Source organism: Aulonocara sp. 'chitande type north' Nkhata Bay, linkage group LG1 (assembly GCF_057382095.1).
Source record: "Aulonocara sp. 'chitande type north' Nkhata Bay isolate Kocher_YH1m ecotype deep benthic linkage group LG1, A_spYH_male_GT1.1, whole genome shotgun sequence".
NCBI classification, from domain to species: domain Eukaryota; kingdom Metazoa; phylum Chordata; class Actinopteri; order Cichliformes; family Cichlidae; genus Aulonocara; species Aulonocara sp. 'chitande type north' Nkhata Bay.
In genome coordinates, this window is record NC_141344.1 from 14300371 (window position 1) to 14317281 (window position 16911).

At 37.9% G+C, this 16911-nt stretch overlaps 1 protein-coding gene across 2 annotated transcripts in view; it reads right to left on the bottom strand.

Annotated features, from left to right (window-relative positions):
- Positions 1 to 16445, bottom strand: part of spata17 (spermatogenesis associated 17) — a 40119-nt gene extending 23674 nt beyond the window's left edge. For both annotated transcript variants that reach the window (XM_086281495.1, XM_086281486.1), the window contains exons 1-6: positions 16325 to 16445; positions 15644 to 15733; positions 14477 to 14558; positions 13031 to 13081; positions 10843 to 10946; positions 3480 to 3603 (exon numbers count right to left, since the gene is read on the bottom strand). In XM_086281495.1, coding sequence (XP_086137621.1) covers positions 3480 to 3603; positions 10843 to 10946; positions 13031 to 13081; positions 14477 to 14558; positions 15644 to 15733; positions 16325 to 16392 — 519 coding nt within the window. In that variant the 5' untranslated portion in view covers positions 16393 to 16445. The remainder of the gene's footprint in view (positions 1 to 3479; positions 3604 to 10842; positions 10947 to 13030; positions 13082 to 14476; positions 14559 to 15643; positions 15734 to 16324) is intronic.
- Between the last annotated feature and the right edge of the window lie 466 nt (positions 16446 to 16911).

The following is a 16911-nucleotide window of genomic DNA, read 5'->3' on the forward strand; positions in this document are numbered from 1 at the left end:
GCAGCATTTAATAAGAATGTACTAGACCTAAAAATATGAAATAAAAAAAACAGGCTCTATGGAGTGACATAGACATAAAGCGAAAATGATTTTGGGGCACTGATTTTTAAGCACCTGGCTGTCCACATGGATGCTTCAGTACTAAATAAATATATATATAACTTAATTTAGATTTTGGAGAAAAAAAGAATTCAGTTTATGAAGAGGAACATCAAATCTCAGAATGGGCACCTACTGGGACAGGGACTAAACTAACAATTGTTAGCTACTAAACATCAATTGTGTTAAAATTTTCCATCAGCCTTCTTCCCTATCAATGGTCATGTAATCCATATTAACCTCCCCCAAATATCCCCACTTTAAAAAGGTGTTATCTTAAATGAATACAGAATAGAAGAATGGATAGATGAAAATCCTAAACACACACACAAGTACACATACTTAAAACTGTGCCTCTCCGATTCTGAACTGGGGTACAGATTTGCCACAGACAGCCTTGATGATAATTATTCAAACCACAGTTATTCTTTTGCCTGTGTCTTAATTACCAGACCAAAGCTTTGAGTTGTTCTATATGCTAATAACACTGCTTTCCACTCTAAAAGACTGCAACAAGAAGGAAAGGGAGAGAGAGAAACACATACAGCTTTAACTACATCCTCCCAAACCTCGCTCTTTCTAAAATAACATATTAACAAATTAGTAAAATAGCAAATGTGTCACTATTAGATCATAAGCACTTTTGGTCTAAATATCATCCATTGCGTTATAAGAAAAAATAAAGAAATTCCACTTTATTCACTGCAATTTTTTTGACCCTGGGTTGTAGGTACAGCTTGATAATAGCACAATACGTACCTATTTAAAAAATAGTGGTGTTGATACAAATAACTTGGGGGATTGTGTCAGGAAGGACATCCAATGTGAAAATCTACCAAATCAAAACTCCTTGTGACTAAGGGAGTAGTTGAAAGTAGTTATTATACAACGTCATAGTTTCCCATAGGTTTAGATCCTATATGTAACGGCAGAATATGTGCATGCGCATATATGTAATCATGTATATATGCATACACGTGTGCTTTCTTAGATTAATCTTACACTTTAATGTAACATTTAAAAGGTTGTGTTCTGCAAATATTTTACTTGTCAAGTACACTATGAGAAAAAAATAATGAAGCAATATAATTACATGCACCTCTAGTGAATCTCATCCCAAGCTAGGACTTGGGATGAGGACAACTACACCATCATGGATTTTAGTTGTTAAGAGCAGTACTTGCTCATTCTTCTCATTAGAGACCTCCTCTAGATTGCAGGGGACATTCAAAGCAAAGGAAGTACCACTGTTAGACTGCCAGTTGCAGTTAAAAACAGTGGTGACCGATAAACAGGTCCCAGGCTAGCTGCTAAGCAGTGACTAAAATTTCAAAGTGACAGTGGGGCAACTTTTCACTAATAATCAAAATCAGTAATCAATCATGCATAGGGTCCCTCTTGAGAACAAAAATATCTTGAAGCAGTTGTCAAATATATTTCTACAACCAATAATAAGTTATATTAAATGGTTCTTACTTATAGATAAAAAACTAAATTAGTAAATGTTATGCCTCACCCCAATAGAGTAGTAAACTAATTAAAAGTATGGACTGAGTAGTCATAAGAATAGTTTATATGATCAACACCAATCAGTATCTTGGAAATTGCTTGAAACTACAGGAGAAATGTTCTGCTTTAGGGATGACAGTACACAAGTCAAATAGGAAGTGACAGAAAGCCAGCAAAATACACAGATACACACAACGCATAAACAAAAGTAAATCTCACCACCCCTAAAGACACACACGAATACACAAACACAACACATAAGCCCAAAAAGTACCAAGTACCAACCTAGCTACGGGAAGAGCAATGATGTTGACCCCAGGAACACAGCATCTCTGTCTCTGTCAGAGGGACTTGGGGCCTTTTGGTAAGCTGGATGTGAGTCTGTGTATTTTGGTGTGTGTGTGTGTGTGTGGGCTGGGGTCTGAGAAGTGAGAAAGGATGAACTGTGTGGGAGAGCCATCTATTCACTGCTGACAAGGTCAGAGCTACGAAGGGAAAGAGTCCCCTGCCATATGCAGGGAAAGAGAGGGAAGTATATAGAGAAAGATGGACAGAGGGCGGAGAAGAGCACATAAACTTTCATTCTTTCTAGCGTGTACTTAAAAATAACGATAACAGAGTTACAGAAACGTAACACAAATTATGTGGATACCCACGAGTTAAAGTATTTTAAGAATCAAGCCTGATGTGTAAAAACTGCGAACTTAACCTCATTCCAGCTTACATCAACTTCATGCAATTGTGTGAAAATTTTGTGTATGTATGCGTCTTCGGTGAACATGGGATGTCTGAGGACAGTAGACAGCAAGACAGGCAATGATGATGCTAGTTGTAAAGACACGAGAGAGAGAGAGAGAGAGAGAGAGAGAGAGAGAGAGAGAGAGAGAGAGAGAGAGAGAGAGAGAGAGAGAGAGCAAGCAGAATGCTAGTGCTGAATCAACAGTGACCACTGTGCTTTGTCTTCATTATTATCACAGTGAGGAGTCACAAAGATGCGTAGATGCCACACACATATGAACACAAGGATAGCTGTGGCTCGCCCGCTAACTGGTGGTTTGATCCCCAGATTCTCTAGTCTGTTGCTGTATCCTCGGGCATGATACTAAACAACGAGTTATTTCCAATGCATCCACTGGACTAAGAGTGTGTGGCTGCCACGCTAAAAATGCTTAGGCATAGAGAAAAGCATGATGTGTGTGTGTGAATAGTTGAATGATGCATACGGTAAAAAAAAAGTGCTCTGAGTGCTCAAATAGAGTATAAAAGCACTACATAAGTACTAGTCCATTTACCATTTACAAATGTGCACACTTTTGCCATGGGAAGCATCAGACTGAGCACATCAGAACAACCGTGAGGACTCACACTTATGTTTGCACATGCGCAACTGAACTCCACACGGCCCACTTCTGTTGACTAATAGAAAGGAAAAGGTCTGTGGTATTTCTCTGTGTAGCCCGTTTCTGTAGGAATCCACCTCTTTGTAATGTTGAGCTCAATGCCCATGTGTGTGCCTGCATATGTATCTGAGCATGCACATAATTGTGCATAGCTGTATGGGTGAGTGCTACACAAATGTGAAGTCAATCCACAGGGATGCGTTTCTCGTGTCATCTGAAGTGACTTTGCATCCATACATAACCGCAGTTAAGGTCACTTTGGAATTACAAAGTCAATACGTGTTACTGTCACTAGTCCAACAATTTTTTATTCATTACAGTATTTTTATTAAACTGCGCTATTTTCATGTAGCTCTGGTTAACATAAAATTAATATGTACATTTCCCTCTGGTTAAACATTAGTCTAATCATTATAACATTGTTGTAAAATGTGTGCAAAATTGAATGTGTTTGTGTTTCCATAAGCCCACCTGTTTTGTACTAAGGAGATGATGTAACCGATGAGCTTGATAGACTTTGGCAGTGTGCTCTTTCACCATATCCAGACAGTCTCTCTCCCTTTTCTGGAGATCTTCCAGCTGATCAAGCTCCCTCCTGCAGGGAACATAAACGACACACAAAGATTCTTGCACTTCGGATTCATTAGGCTTTACAATAGGTATGCATTAGTTAGACATGTATAATAAATGTAAATCATTTTACACAATAATAATAATAATAATACATTTTATTTATAGGCACCTTTCAGACCCTCAAGGTCACCTTACAATAACACGTGAACAATAGCATAATTTTTTTTTTAAAATATAGCAGTTAAGACATAATTTCTCCAATTCCTAAGTTGTCAATCATTATAATTCATATAGTAGAAATAACTCATCATATTTATATACTCATGTACAGTATGTTTTGTGAATGACAATGACTAAATGCACATTACTCTGTATTTTGATTACATTTAACTCTATACCACTTGGTTTAACAAGTAAGCCTAATGTTTTTTTAATACTACATTAATGTGTTATATTACACATTTTCTGAGGATTCACCTTACGAAGTACTATATCTTAACACCAAATAAATCAATAACTTGTTAACGGTGTAAACTTCAGACAAGTACATCTGTGCATGTGTTATTATGTATTTGGGAAACAGTTGTTGGTCGTAAAGCTGACAATTCCCTAAAGTGTCCTTCAGATGAAGGAAAAAAAACTACCTAATCACACTGAGGCATACATGGAAAGACAGAGGAGCTCTGGGGCAAAAACAACAGAATGACACTGCATAGAAGAAAAAAAGGCAAAATAAGAGCGTAAGAGGCTATAAGTGGGAGGATGATTGATATATTTCATCATGGCAGCCAGGACAGGTCTTTCTATGACATCTGTTAAGCGAAGCTGGCTAAATGGGATGCATTAAAACCCCATACACACAGCAATTTAATTCCACAACCACACAGCAATGTTGTTACAAAGTGGTGATAACTTAAAAGGGGAATTGGAAACAATTACTAAATACACACATGTCGTCATAATATAAACACACACACACAAAGCAGGAGTAAAACCAATTTAATTCCAAGAGCACAATACCAATAAGAGTTTAACCATAGCTCATCAAGAATCCCGTGTCTGTTTCCCTCCTTTTTTCCTTACTTCTTCTCCGCTGTTTTTTTCCCCCTCTACCCAACTTCTGTTTTCAATTACAATCCTCCATAGAAGAATCAGGGTATTCAAAGTGTGTCAGTAATCTGAGGTTAACACATTCTGTGGCTACTGACATTTAAAAACAAATCACAACAAATTCCCATTGCCTGTGCATTCTCATTCATTCTTCAGCACCAGACTCAATTACAAAATAAATGAAAAATGCTTGCGGGTGTGTAAAGAAGAAGAGTGAATCTAAATATGTGCATTTGTGTAATATTAAATACAGTAATTTAATATAGTGTAGGTGTGTGGGGAGTAAATATTGAGGTTGCTTGGCCTCTATTTGTCCACCTAGCTAACAGGGATATTACTTATTAATGTAACATTTAAAGTCCTGGTTTAGGGACGGTGTTCTCCACGATATGTGCATGTCTGTATATATGTCGTCATTTCTGTTTGCTCAATTCTTAATAGCACCTTAAAAAGCTTGTAGTAATGTTTCAGGGGATCAGGACCTTTGTTCATATGTTCATATTTTCATACATATGTCTCTGGGCTGAAACAGTTTAACTGAGAATGTAGCAGTTTGTGCATTTATCATAAATATGCAAATGTGTATCTGTTTTTATACTAAATGTATGTACACTTTGCTTGTATGTGTATATGTATCTATATATGTGTGTGTTGGGGGGGTGGGGGTGCTCAATGAGTGACCTTTGCTTCCCTACCCCCAGCCCCAGTGTTATTAATTGCTCTGTAGTGGACAAAAGCCAAACAGATTTGTAACGGCTGAAGGCACCTCGATCTGTGTCGACCCAACCAGCCGCCACAACATACAACCCTCGTTAGCCCTGTTCAGCAAGCAGCACATGCCCTCGCGCCTGTGTGTGCGCGCGTGTGTGTCTGTGTTTATAAATGTGTGTGCGACTGACTGAGTAAAATTGAAAAGAAAGAAACACTATGTTTAACTCTGGAACAGCTCTGGAACATGTGCTACGTCTGGTTTATCAGCCTAAACTAATTTCTTGTAAAGAAAAAAAAATTATTGCTAGTTTTAACTAAAATTCTACACATATGTATAGATTTACTATAATACATTAAAAATAAATAAAGTTATAGGTGACAGATTATAGGAAAAATCTGAACAATCTGAACCAGCATAGTAAAGGAAGTATGAGAGAAGGGTCACCACAAAACCAAGTTTTTCTCAGCTATCACATTAAATTTTTAAGAAAACATTAAAGAGCCACTCAAAGGCACTTTCAGCTGCTCCCTTACCCCCCCCCAAAAAAAAAAAAACCCAAAACAAAGCAAAAAACAAAAAAAAAACAAAAAACAAAAAAAACAAACAAAACATAGGTCCCAAAACTTTCAGAAAAACGGTTGGGCAATATATAGAGTAACCTCTGTGTCCGAAGGACAAGGCCAGTTCAGTTTTCTGGATCTAAGGCAACACTGCTTTAAAATAGTGACAATTTTGCTGACACGGTACAGAGCTCAGTAACTCTTCCATAAATTGTGGTCACTGAACATTATTCTTTCAAGCATCCAAAAATTCAAGTAAAAAAATGTAATTTGGAGCTATTTAAAAAAAGAAATGCACATCCTCCAGGCTAAATCAGAGAGACACGCTTGCTTTTGACTGTATGCTTGTTTTCAACATACAGTCAAAGGCCAGCAATACTGATGGTACAGGAGTGCATTAGTGTGCAAAATGAGTAACTTGTATATCTGAAAAGGCATAAGAATGCTGAAATTACATACATAGATTTTGAAGTCAAATATGTTCCCATTTACACTGTCTTTTTTTTAGAGAAGTTCTTGCTTTAGTTTCTTAAAGAAAAGTCACATTATGAAAATTTAAAAAGGCAATAAAGAGAAAACATCTCACTTTTAAAGTCACAGCAATCGATCTCCTTAGTTCCTCAGAGGATTACAGGGCATTTTCAGGCCTTAAACTGATCCCAAGCCAGGTCCAACTATGGGGAATTTTTTGTGCATTTATTTTTATAACAACAGAAACAAAAATTGAGCTAATGTATTGATTATTATCAGTTAACAGTTCATGTTAACAGTATGTGATGTAATGTATTATGCATATTAAATATTTTACACACACAAAAAAAGGTAAAAGTCAAAAAGAACACTTTTACCTATAATAAGGAGATCAAAAAGCAGGCAAGTGTTAAATTATTTTACCTTTACAGCTGATACCTAATTACAACAGGATAAATCATTAATTGCTCTATGTGAACCTTGATTTGTCCCCTATAAAACCATCTTTTCATGTTGAAGAAATTAAATAAACTCCCTGGTGCCTCTCTGTCTCTCTCCAGCTGTTTGTGCAAAGCTGCATCTACGCTCTTCTTCGTGCCACACAATTAGCAGTGAGCCGGATAAAAATCACTGCATTAATCCCAGTAACATTAAACTATACTGTACCACTGCTGGAGGTGCAACAAAGGGCTAAACATAATCATGCATGAACAATTTTGAAATGCGATGATGTGCAATTAAATAATAAATAATGTCACAACTTTCATTCCTTAATTGGAGTTGAAACACCAATTATATAAATATATTAATACATATATTTATGATTCATGAATCATGATATTCTGCCATTTAGATTATGTGATAATAAAATAGATATATGACATAAAATAAAAACTGAATAACAATTATTAACATTAGGCACATATAATGCGCTAAGCCTGTCATGTTGTATTCCTGAAGCACTGTGGCTAGAGATTATGTTTAATGGCTGCTGAACCGCTGGACAAGTTAATCAAACATACCTGAAGTACTTTTAAATGACTGAAACCCTTACTGACATTTTCACCCTAGATTTCTAACTTATTTAAATGTCTAATATAATAAAGCCACATTTCTCACTTCTTCCTCAATAATTTAAGCTCTGGTTCAAAACAGGGGATCAAGGAGTAATGGAACATCAGAGAGTGAGGCATTGTGGGACAGCAGGCCACACCTTCGGTCATCCAGGCCAGCACCAGAGCAGCTAATTGGCCAGGTTCTAAATATTTAATGGAGGCTTGACCTGATTGGCTGTTTTAATTGCTCCAATTGAATGATTCAATAGCTGGCAATGAGAGGGTAGTCAGCCAGTCAATTTAGACAGTGGCCAGCTCAATGTATTGAGCCTTGAACACCCTCATAACATAGCCTTTCCATTTAAGTGACTGACCGATTGATTAACTAATTCACTAAAGTAGTAAAACTAATGCCACCCAAAGGTGTTTAAGAAAACAATTAACCCCAGCTTTGATAATATTGCTAATCCACATTCAATAAACTGAGAGGAAAAAACCAAATAATTTCAAATATATTACAGACTTTTGTCCACTGTTCACTCTCAAAGTAATTTTCTTAAGAGACAAGTAGCAGTGCATCCACATTAAACTTCAACAGACACACACATAGCGAATATATAAATCCAATCAGACTGAAGAGAGAACTTGTCTGCATCCAAACTGGATCAGAAGGGAAGAGCAGTAAAAGAAAGACTGACGCATAGAAGGGGAGAGTGATCGCAGGGCAGACCCACACTCTCTCCGACATAGCAGCTCTCCTTTCATGAATGTCCTTGAGAGGGACACAAGAGATGGAGGAATGAAGAAGGCTGGAATGAAGGGAGACAGGAAAAAAGTAGACAGACGAAGAGACACAGCACAGCACAAAAGAAAAGAAGAGAAGAAAACACTTGTGCTTTTCAGCCTAGTGACAGTCCATAAATTCTCTCTGAGCCTCCTTTTTTAGCACTCTTTAGGATAAGTTAAAAGATTTCACTATGTTGTTGCAACATCACAGGGAGAATTATTTATCTGATTATGGCAGTAATAATTACCCCGCTGTTTATTGCAGATAGAGGAATAATTCATGCAGTCAACAGGCCGTGCTAGTGGCAGCAACGATGACACCAGCACATTTAGTAAATATGCAAAGCGGACTTGCTCCGCTTTCCTAATTGCCCCCATCGTCCCACAGCATGCCCTTATTAAAGCCCAGGAACTTTAAGTGTCTCCCTGACAAAGTGATAAATTGTTGGGGTATCAAGGAAAACTGTGGCAGAGTGGGGACTGCACTGGGGTCCTGACTTCATTAGGCTATGCAGAAGGAGAGGAAGGATGAATGAGGATGGACACTAAAGCATAGTGAACCTGTGGCAAGGAGAGCAAGAGAGAAAGATATCGAACAAAATAGATTGAGAAAGAGAGAGGCGAGAGGCAGAGATTAAGAAAGGGAGGCGGAGAGAGGGCGGTGGATAAAAGAGGATGGTGTAAGTGGCGTGGATTAGTTGTACCTAATGAAATGATACAGATGGTTTTGAACTGGGGAGCTCTGTCATGAGAAAGAGATTGGAATGGAGAATCAGAATGAAAAAGGACAAAGACAGTGAAGGGAAAATATGCAATACTCCTACATCATTACCATGCACAGCTGATCAGCCTTCAATAAATGGAGATCATTCATCTGACTTTGAATTTATTAATTTATGCAGTGGTTGGACAGACGGATGGACACACTTGCGGAGGCAGGGAGCATGGTGATGGATTAAAAAGCAGACCTTTGCAGGGTTAGTGATCAGGCAGTGTGCAATCCGAGGGCTTAGCAGCTAACAGAGAAAGGATATTTTAAATAAATGCCGGCACGGCGTTAATTGATCGTGACCCCAGTAGCACTAAATAAACATGTGATTAAGTGAAGTGAAAGTGACCTCGTACCCCAAACCACTGTGGAGGAGGGGCTGCATGTGCATGTGTGTATGTGTGTTTTTGCATAAATGTGTGTATGAGTAAGAGTGTGAATGTACCACGGCTGATAACAAAAGCATAAGACCAGAATCCTAAAATGAAATAGCATCACATAGCTGGTCACTTTATCCTTATAGCTCCTTGTTTCTAAATTTCAATTCCTATGATTTTTGTTAACTGTTGTAAGTTGTGCAAAAGGTGCAAAGAGACAGGAGCCACAGTATATGCATATACTGTTTAGGCAAGGTCCTTGCAAACTAAAAGCTATAGCTTGCATACTTCTGAATTAATCTAATCTAGTCCTATGAAGTGATGTTCAGTTCAGATCAATGGTCTGATTGTTTCCTTATTGTAGCTTTATTACAGTGTGGTTAAAATTTGGCCTGATTATGAATACTTTTTACTATGAATCATTTTTTGTACTTTTGTAATGTCTTAAATTTCATTAAGACATTACAAGCAAAATAATCCCAGTGACTGGTCAGAATACTTAACGTAGTTGACATGTCTTTGTGTGTGCTCATTTTTGTGTTATATTATAGCAGCAACTCTTCCATGATGGACTTTAACAGCCTAGTCACTCCTATTTCTAAAAGGGGCAAAGAGCGTGGAGGAAAGGTAAAACGCTGCTGGGGAAGTGAGGGGGGGAGAGTCGGTGATCCAAGGAGCACTTTAACAAATTTACATTTAATTTTAGCAGGAAGCCTAAAGATATTTTCCTGTAAAATATATTAGCAACATTAAAAATGTGACTATTAGCTAAACGTGATGGTTTTTTTTGTCAAAAATAAAAGATGGTGTATCTCTAGCAGTAAGCCCTGAAGCGCAGGATGTTTTATTAATACACGAGCTGCGGTTCAAATCAGAGGCTAATTTTTAATTTCTTCACATCGTTCACTTCTCTCTTAGCCTCAAGCGCTTTAGAGGACTTCTCTCTCTCTCTTCTGTCTTTCTCTTCTCTTTGTCTCTCAGTCTCTTTCATATCCTCACTTTTCCTTTCGCGTTACTCCAGTCATGTGTTTTGTTTAAGCATACACAATACACCTTTCAGACAACTGTCTTTACATTAATCAAATCAATTCATTTTGATTGATAGGCTATATAGTAGGCCATAGTCAGTGGGCAAAGATACACCATGTTCTAACAGAACATATTAAGGCTAAGTTTTTTATCCTTTCCAGTTTGCATTCCTTTGTGCAAAAAAGGTACCCCATATTTGCTTCCTTTAATTGAAGATATTGTATTATATCGGTTATAATCTATCTAGAAGAATGCTGACACATGTACTGGCCATGTGAGAAAGACAAAAGCAACACAACTTCAAGTGAGTTTCAGGAAAATAAAACGAAATAAAAAGATAAAAATTAATTCAGGTCTCTTAAGGTCTCATAAATGAAACTATTTTTTCTCACCTGACTAGTTCATTTTTCATGACAAGTCCTTCCATATACTTTTTTCGTGCATAGAAGTTATGGATATACTTCCTCACAAAGAATCCTCTCCATGTCCGCTGGATCTGTGTGGGATTACAGAAGTTTTTATGAAGTTTAAATGTAACATTTAAGTAGGACACTTTTTAAACCATTGTTAATAAACTATACAATCCCTACTTTCAGAGGGACAATCCAGCACGAGAGAGACAGACTGTCAAACTGTCACATAACCATGTATTTAACGGCATCATCCACACTGATTGAGGAGGCTGCAGATTAGCCAGAACACACCCACACACAACAGTTGACCATTTTAAAGCATAGGGGCGGATGTCCTTCAGACTAATTAGGAGATTAAAACAATGGCAGGTAAAAGAATAATCACGGTATGAGAAGAGGGAAGAAGAAAGAAGAGGAGAAGTAAAGGATAGGGAAAAACAACAAAGAGCAAAATGAGAATTAGCATTGATCTGCCAGTCAATAGATAATTTTAAATAAAGTAATTGCCGCCTCCCGAGTTCTTGCTGACCTTTGTTGACTAGTGAAATCGATGCTGTTGAATCTAATACAAATACGAGGTGCGGCATGTAAACACTGGTTTCTATTACGGCCTTAATACATTATCCTCTGTTAGCTACCACACCAAGATAAAGACATCAGGAGGGGAGAGAAAAAGAAATAGAGTTAAAATTGATTTAAAGAAAATGTCACAAGGGGATTCTCAGATGATTGTATGTGTTGGGTGTGCTTTGTGGGTTTCTTTTTTTTCATTTATACAATATATACTTATTTGGCAAAAAAGTACAAATGTCAGGTCATATTGAAACAGTACAAACACTGAAGTCGAGAAAGTACAGAGTATGTGTCAGAAGACGTGGGATCAAGATTTATATTGCAGGTATTAAGTACTATATCTGTATGTCTGGTGTAAATAGTAGAAAAGTTTCAACAGGTGGCATCATAAAAAAGGCCAGATACTGCATGTATTTCCCTTATTGTCCTTTAATTTATTATTTCTAAAGTCTAAAGTCACATGTAATCAATCTGTTTTGAGAATTTTTGTCTTTGGATTTGCCCCATGACTTCTCTTTAGGCGCTGTGGGCAGTACACAGTCCAACACCAAGGGACCAATTTCACATATGAGGCTAAAGCCTTGGTCAAGGGCAGTGGGAGAAAACTGGAACACCCGGAAAAACCCCAGACAGACACAGAGGATACACTCAGCGCAGAAAAGGCTCACTTGGCCCTTCTGGGGTTTAAACCCAGTACTTTCTCGCATTGGTAACCTCTAAGCACCAGTCATTTTAACACAGTTCTCCATTAAAATTTCTATTGTCTCCTATAGGAAATTGTGGCTATTTTCATAGATAACATAGGTCTCTTATTTCAGTAGCTTCTCTTTTGGACTACATGTCGACATCACCTCTGAACTTTCACCCTGTGACCTAAACAGCTGGGTCAAACATTATTTGTGAATCTATGTCTCTCCTATAATGTGAAATTTATTGTAAAAGGAGGGGGTGAGCTTTATTTGTTTGGGTTCCCATTATGTGTAAAACGTAAAGCCCTCAGTTCCCCAGCTTTTCCACCAATACGAAAATATTATAAACATCTCTTTCCAGCTGGACAGTGAATCTCTCTCTTCAATAAACACTGGCAAATTCTTTTGTTGGTCTATAAAACCCTTTAACGGTTTAGGCATGAAACTATTCACCAAAAGAGAAGGCCTATATGGAATTGTTAAAATATAAGATTTCTAGGCAATATCCTTGTGTAAAAGTGCCAAAGCATCACTCACAGCCACAGAGCTATGATTTATGAGTTGAACAGTAGTAGGTGTTCAGGGATAAAGACAGTATTTCAGGGCCTTGAGCATTTAAGCAAAGTGAAAAAAAAGTTTTTAACGTTATATATAAAATATTTGCTGTGGTTTGACATATAAATATGATAGGTCATTCTGATATAGAAATCTGTCCATTTTTATAGGGTTTTTAATAATAATAAATTATACTGGATTACCAACATGATGCTGCACTTAAAAAGGGAGAAAAATGGCCAACAAAAGATTAAAGAAATTTAGAGATATGATGCTTATGGGCTGCTACTCACAGGGGCTCCCACCACGACACTCCATTTGCTAAAACAAGACAGTGTAGTGATATTTACCCTGACCGCCATCTCCTCGTAGAAATTCATCTTCATGATAAAATATGCCGCCTGTGAACACAAAGGAAACGATGGTGTTACATCTTGTCTCCCAACCCTCTGATCTGTCCACAGCAGGCGTCAAAGATAAAGAGCTCTTTATACATAATACATTGCACAGGCAGCATAGATAGGGCCACTGTAGAGTGGAGGGAGGAGGGAAGGGGGCAGAAAAGGAGAGTGGGAAAGCAAGAGAGACAAGAGGAACGAGAAAAAGTCAGAGAGATGGAGAGAGAGCAGAAGAGAGACAGAGACAAAGAGAGAAAAAAGGAGAGAGAGAGAGTGGTTAGTGGGACTTTCTATCAAGGGGAGGACAGTACTCTCTTAATACACTAACACAGACAAGGGCCAAGAAAATCTATGGTAGTCAAGCAGCGCGCTAATGGAGATGTATGACGGCCAAACGCTCTCCTCTGGATTTCATAATCAATGACAGGACTGCCACAGAACAGACTAACAAAAGGCCAGAGAATATTCAGCAACATACTCAACGAGCCATCGCACTCCAAACATGCCAGGCAACCACTGGGAGCACATTTCAGGAGCAAACTGGAGTGTGGGCCATAAAAGGGATTCATATCTCAACACGTCTTTTTTAATAACGACAAGGAAGAGAGGAAAAAGAGGAAGAAGATGGAAGACAAAGACTTGAAAGGAGGTTGTAAATTCAGCTTGATGTTTTGAGAAGAGGCTTTGTGCACATCACATTATACACGATAAGGTCCGCAAAAGAGAAAAAGACAGAGAGAGATAAAGGAGGTGAAGAGTAGAATCTCTCAGGGCTAATTTCAAAACAGTGCACTGTGGCAATTTTGAGTGATTCAAATTAGCGCTTGTCTGTTTCCAAATGAGACCAAACAGCCTCTTTTTAGCCCATATGTGTGATGTGACACATCCTTCATTGTTTATTTCAACACCCCCCCGCCACCACCACCCTTCCATTTCTTGAACGCCTCCCAAACGGCGGCTGGCAGTTATGCTTTAGCAAACAGTCAATTTACAGGCATGATAAATAGCTTGTTGTGATACGTTTACAAAACTCAATCCAGGGGAAAATTATACGTGAGAGCGCTGGGTATTGGATCCGGTATCAACAATCTGTTCAATTAAGAAGCAGTTGGAGGCAATATGCTGAAAATGGGGCCTTGTTTTACTAAAGCATACACATACACACATAGATACACAACTCTTTTCTTTTTTCTATATGCATCCCAAGAATTGTGAAATAGATGGAATTCCTTATCATAATGCATCATTTTTCCAAAGTGCTAATTTCCTAATGTGTAATGGGTGAATTATATTTCTTAAGGTCAGACGCAGGGACTTTAGGAATATAGCAATTGAATTCTAATGCGTGCTATCATAGCATAATCAATATATCTATAGTCGTTCCAGGCACTGGCTTACCTTCACCATTTGTCTGACACGTGCCCTTGCTGTGAAGCCCCGCCATATCTTCTGTATAATGATTGCCTTCTTGTGCAGATGGCTGTAATAAAATCAAATTGAGGAGAGGATTGGGTGGATGTTTTTTTAGTAGTTAAACTGAAGGAAACCCTGGAAAAAGTTATTCAGAAACACGTAAGGGAAGTAAAAGGCAAATTTCACTGGTCATTAACAAGGTTGTTTAAGCTGAGAAATTAAGCAATTCTGCAACCCTCCCCCAGAAAGCTCAATCCTAACAAAGCATGAAATGGAAAGTTTCCATAGTTATGAATAAGCTAAAAAATACCTTTATCTAGAATTAATTTATTAATTATTCAATTAATTTAACTTCCTAACATAAACTCTTTTTTAGGGAAAACAATAAAAAGAAAGTGATTTTCTGCATACAAATTTAAGGTTGTGAAAAGGCTCAAATGAAAGGTCAGGGAAACATTATGCTTATAAATACAAGCTGTCACAAACACACATGCACACACATATAGACCATTCGTGCTCTCCCAGGCTTTTCGATCATGTCCGATGAGCCTTCCACCTCCTATAGTCAGCGGTACACATTTGTATTCATCTTCAAACATACTCTAAATGCAAGTCCACTGCGATTCTCTGCCTCCAATGAGGCCATCAATTTCCAAAAGGCCATTTATATGCCCAGAAAATCAATGCTTATAGTGGGGCTAGCACAACCCCGGAGTTGCACTTAGGCAGCTAAAACTGTTGCTAATTATCCACTTAACGCATTGATCAATTAACTAAAGTAATCTGAATTAACCTACTGTCTGGAAGTTTGTCTGCTGACCCTGCAGAATGGTGCTAGGGTCACAGTATGGGAACAAGCACAGAGATAGAGACATTTATTTCTCTGTGTGAGAAAAGAGCATAGAGTGCAAGCGACATTTATTCCTCCAGGCCATTTGCAAACTTCTGGAAGTGGGATAATTATGGTAGTGAGCTAATATCAGGGTTTCCCTTGATATGAACTCTTACAGCCTGTCTGAGTGTTTTACAACTCCAAAGGAACTACACTTACATTGATAAATAAAATAAATGTCTGCTTTGTTTTTGCATGAGCACCAAAAGTCTTTTTTTATGGATTACAGATACAAATCGGATCACAGAGATATACCATACCTGAGGTAAGCCCGCACCTTGCAGCCTCTGAACCAGCTCTGGATCTGGGTGACGGCCTGGTTCTCCTTCTCTCTGTTCTCATCAGCTTCTCTGAAATACATAAACACAAAAATATATCACTCTTCGCCTGGCTCAAAACGAGCCATTGGAGTTTACTACGCATGGCAGCATGCACGATATACAGTAAAGAGAATACATTGTTATCATAGCTGACTTAAGAATTTTCTGAAAAGTGCATATTAAGCTTCATTGTAACACCAATTATTAAAACTGGCTGAAAAATCTTTCAACATTTGGAGACTAAACGCCACTTTCCTTTGACTTTAGCTAAACCCTTTTGGAGAAGCGATAATAAGTCCTTCATACGTAAACAAACAAACAACAAACAAAAAACAACAACAACACATTTTTACTGGCAAGTTACACAGCTAAACTTTACCCCATTTGTGTGGCTTACTCGTAGGGTGCTTCTGAGCATTACTGTCATTCTTAGGGAACCAAAAACTTGCATTGTAACGCCAAAACAGGACCGCAAAAGCTTATTAGCATACACAGTAGACGCATGACGCTAGCCTTAGTTCTGGGTGATGTTAGCTAAATGCTGACTGCTAAACTGCTAACAAGAACTCATAAAGCAATTAAACGTATCCATATATAGTTATGTAAATCATTAATCCATACCTGTTTGTATAGTAGTATTCCTTTTGGAACTCTTCAAATTCGCGTTTTATTTTCAACAGCTCCGCCATGTCGGTGTACTCAAGCGAGAGTTTACATGTTGTCTTGACAACACAGGTGTTTCCCAGGGTGCTGCAGATGCGTTCAAAACTCACAGGAAAAGGGAAAGTTCCTCCTAACGTGTCTATTTCCTTTCATTTCGACTATTGTAAAGCGTTTAAACAGATTCCAGTAACCGAATTGGGTTAATATCATGCGCTGTATGCAAACAAGTTTACATTATAATTTAACCATAAATTCCAAAAGTAATCCATGATAGAAATAAAAACTTCACGAAAAAATGTTCTTTTTCGTCCTGCAAACCACTTCCCACTTACTATACCAAAGCAAAAACATTTTGTAAGTAATAAGAATAGTAGGCATTAAAAAAAACTAAAAGAGATTTTAAAAAGCGCCCGTTTCATAGATGCAGATTGTGGATCTGTGTATTGATCTGCCAGCTGCCTCACTTCTTCCATCCATCCCTTCATCTACTTCCCTCCTCTCCTGACGTTATCACCCTTCATCATACAGTTATCAGTTTATTTCTC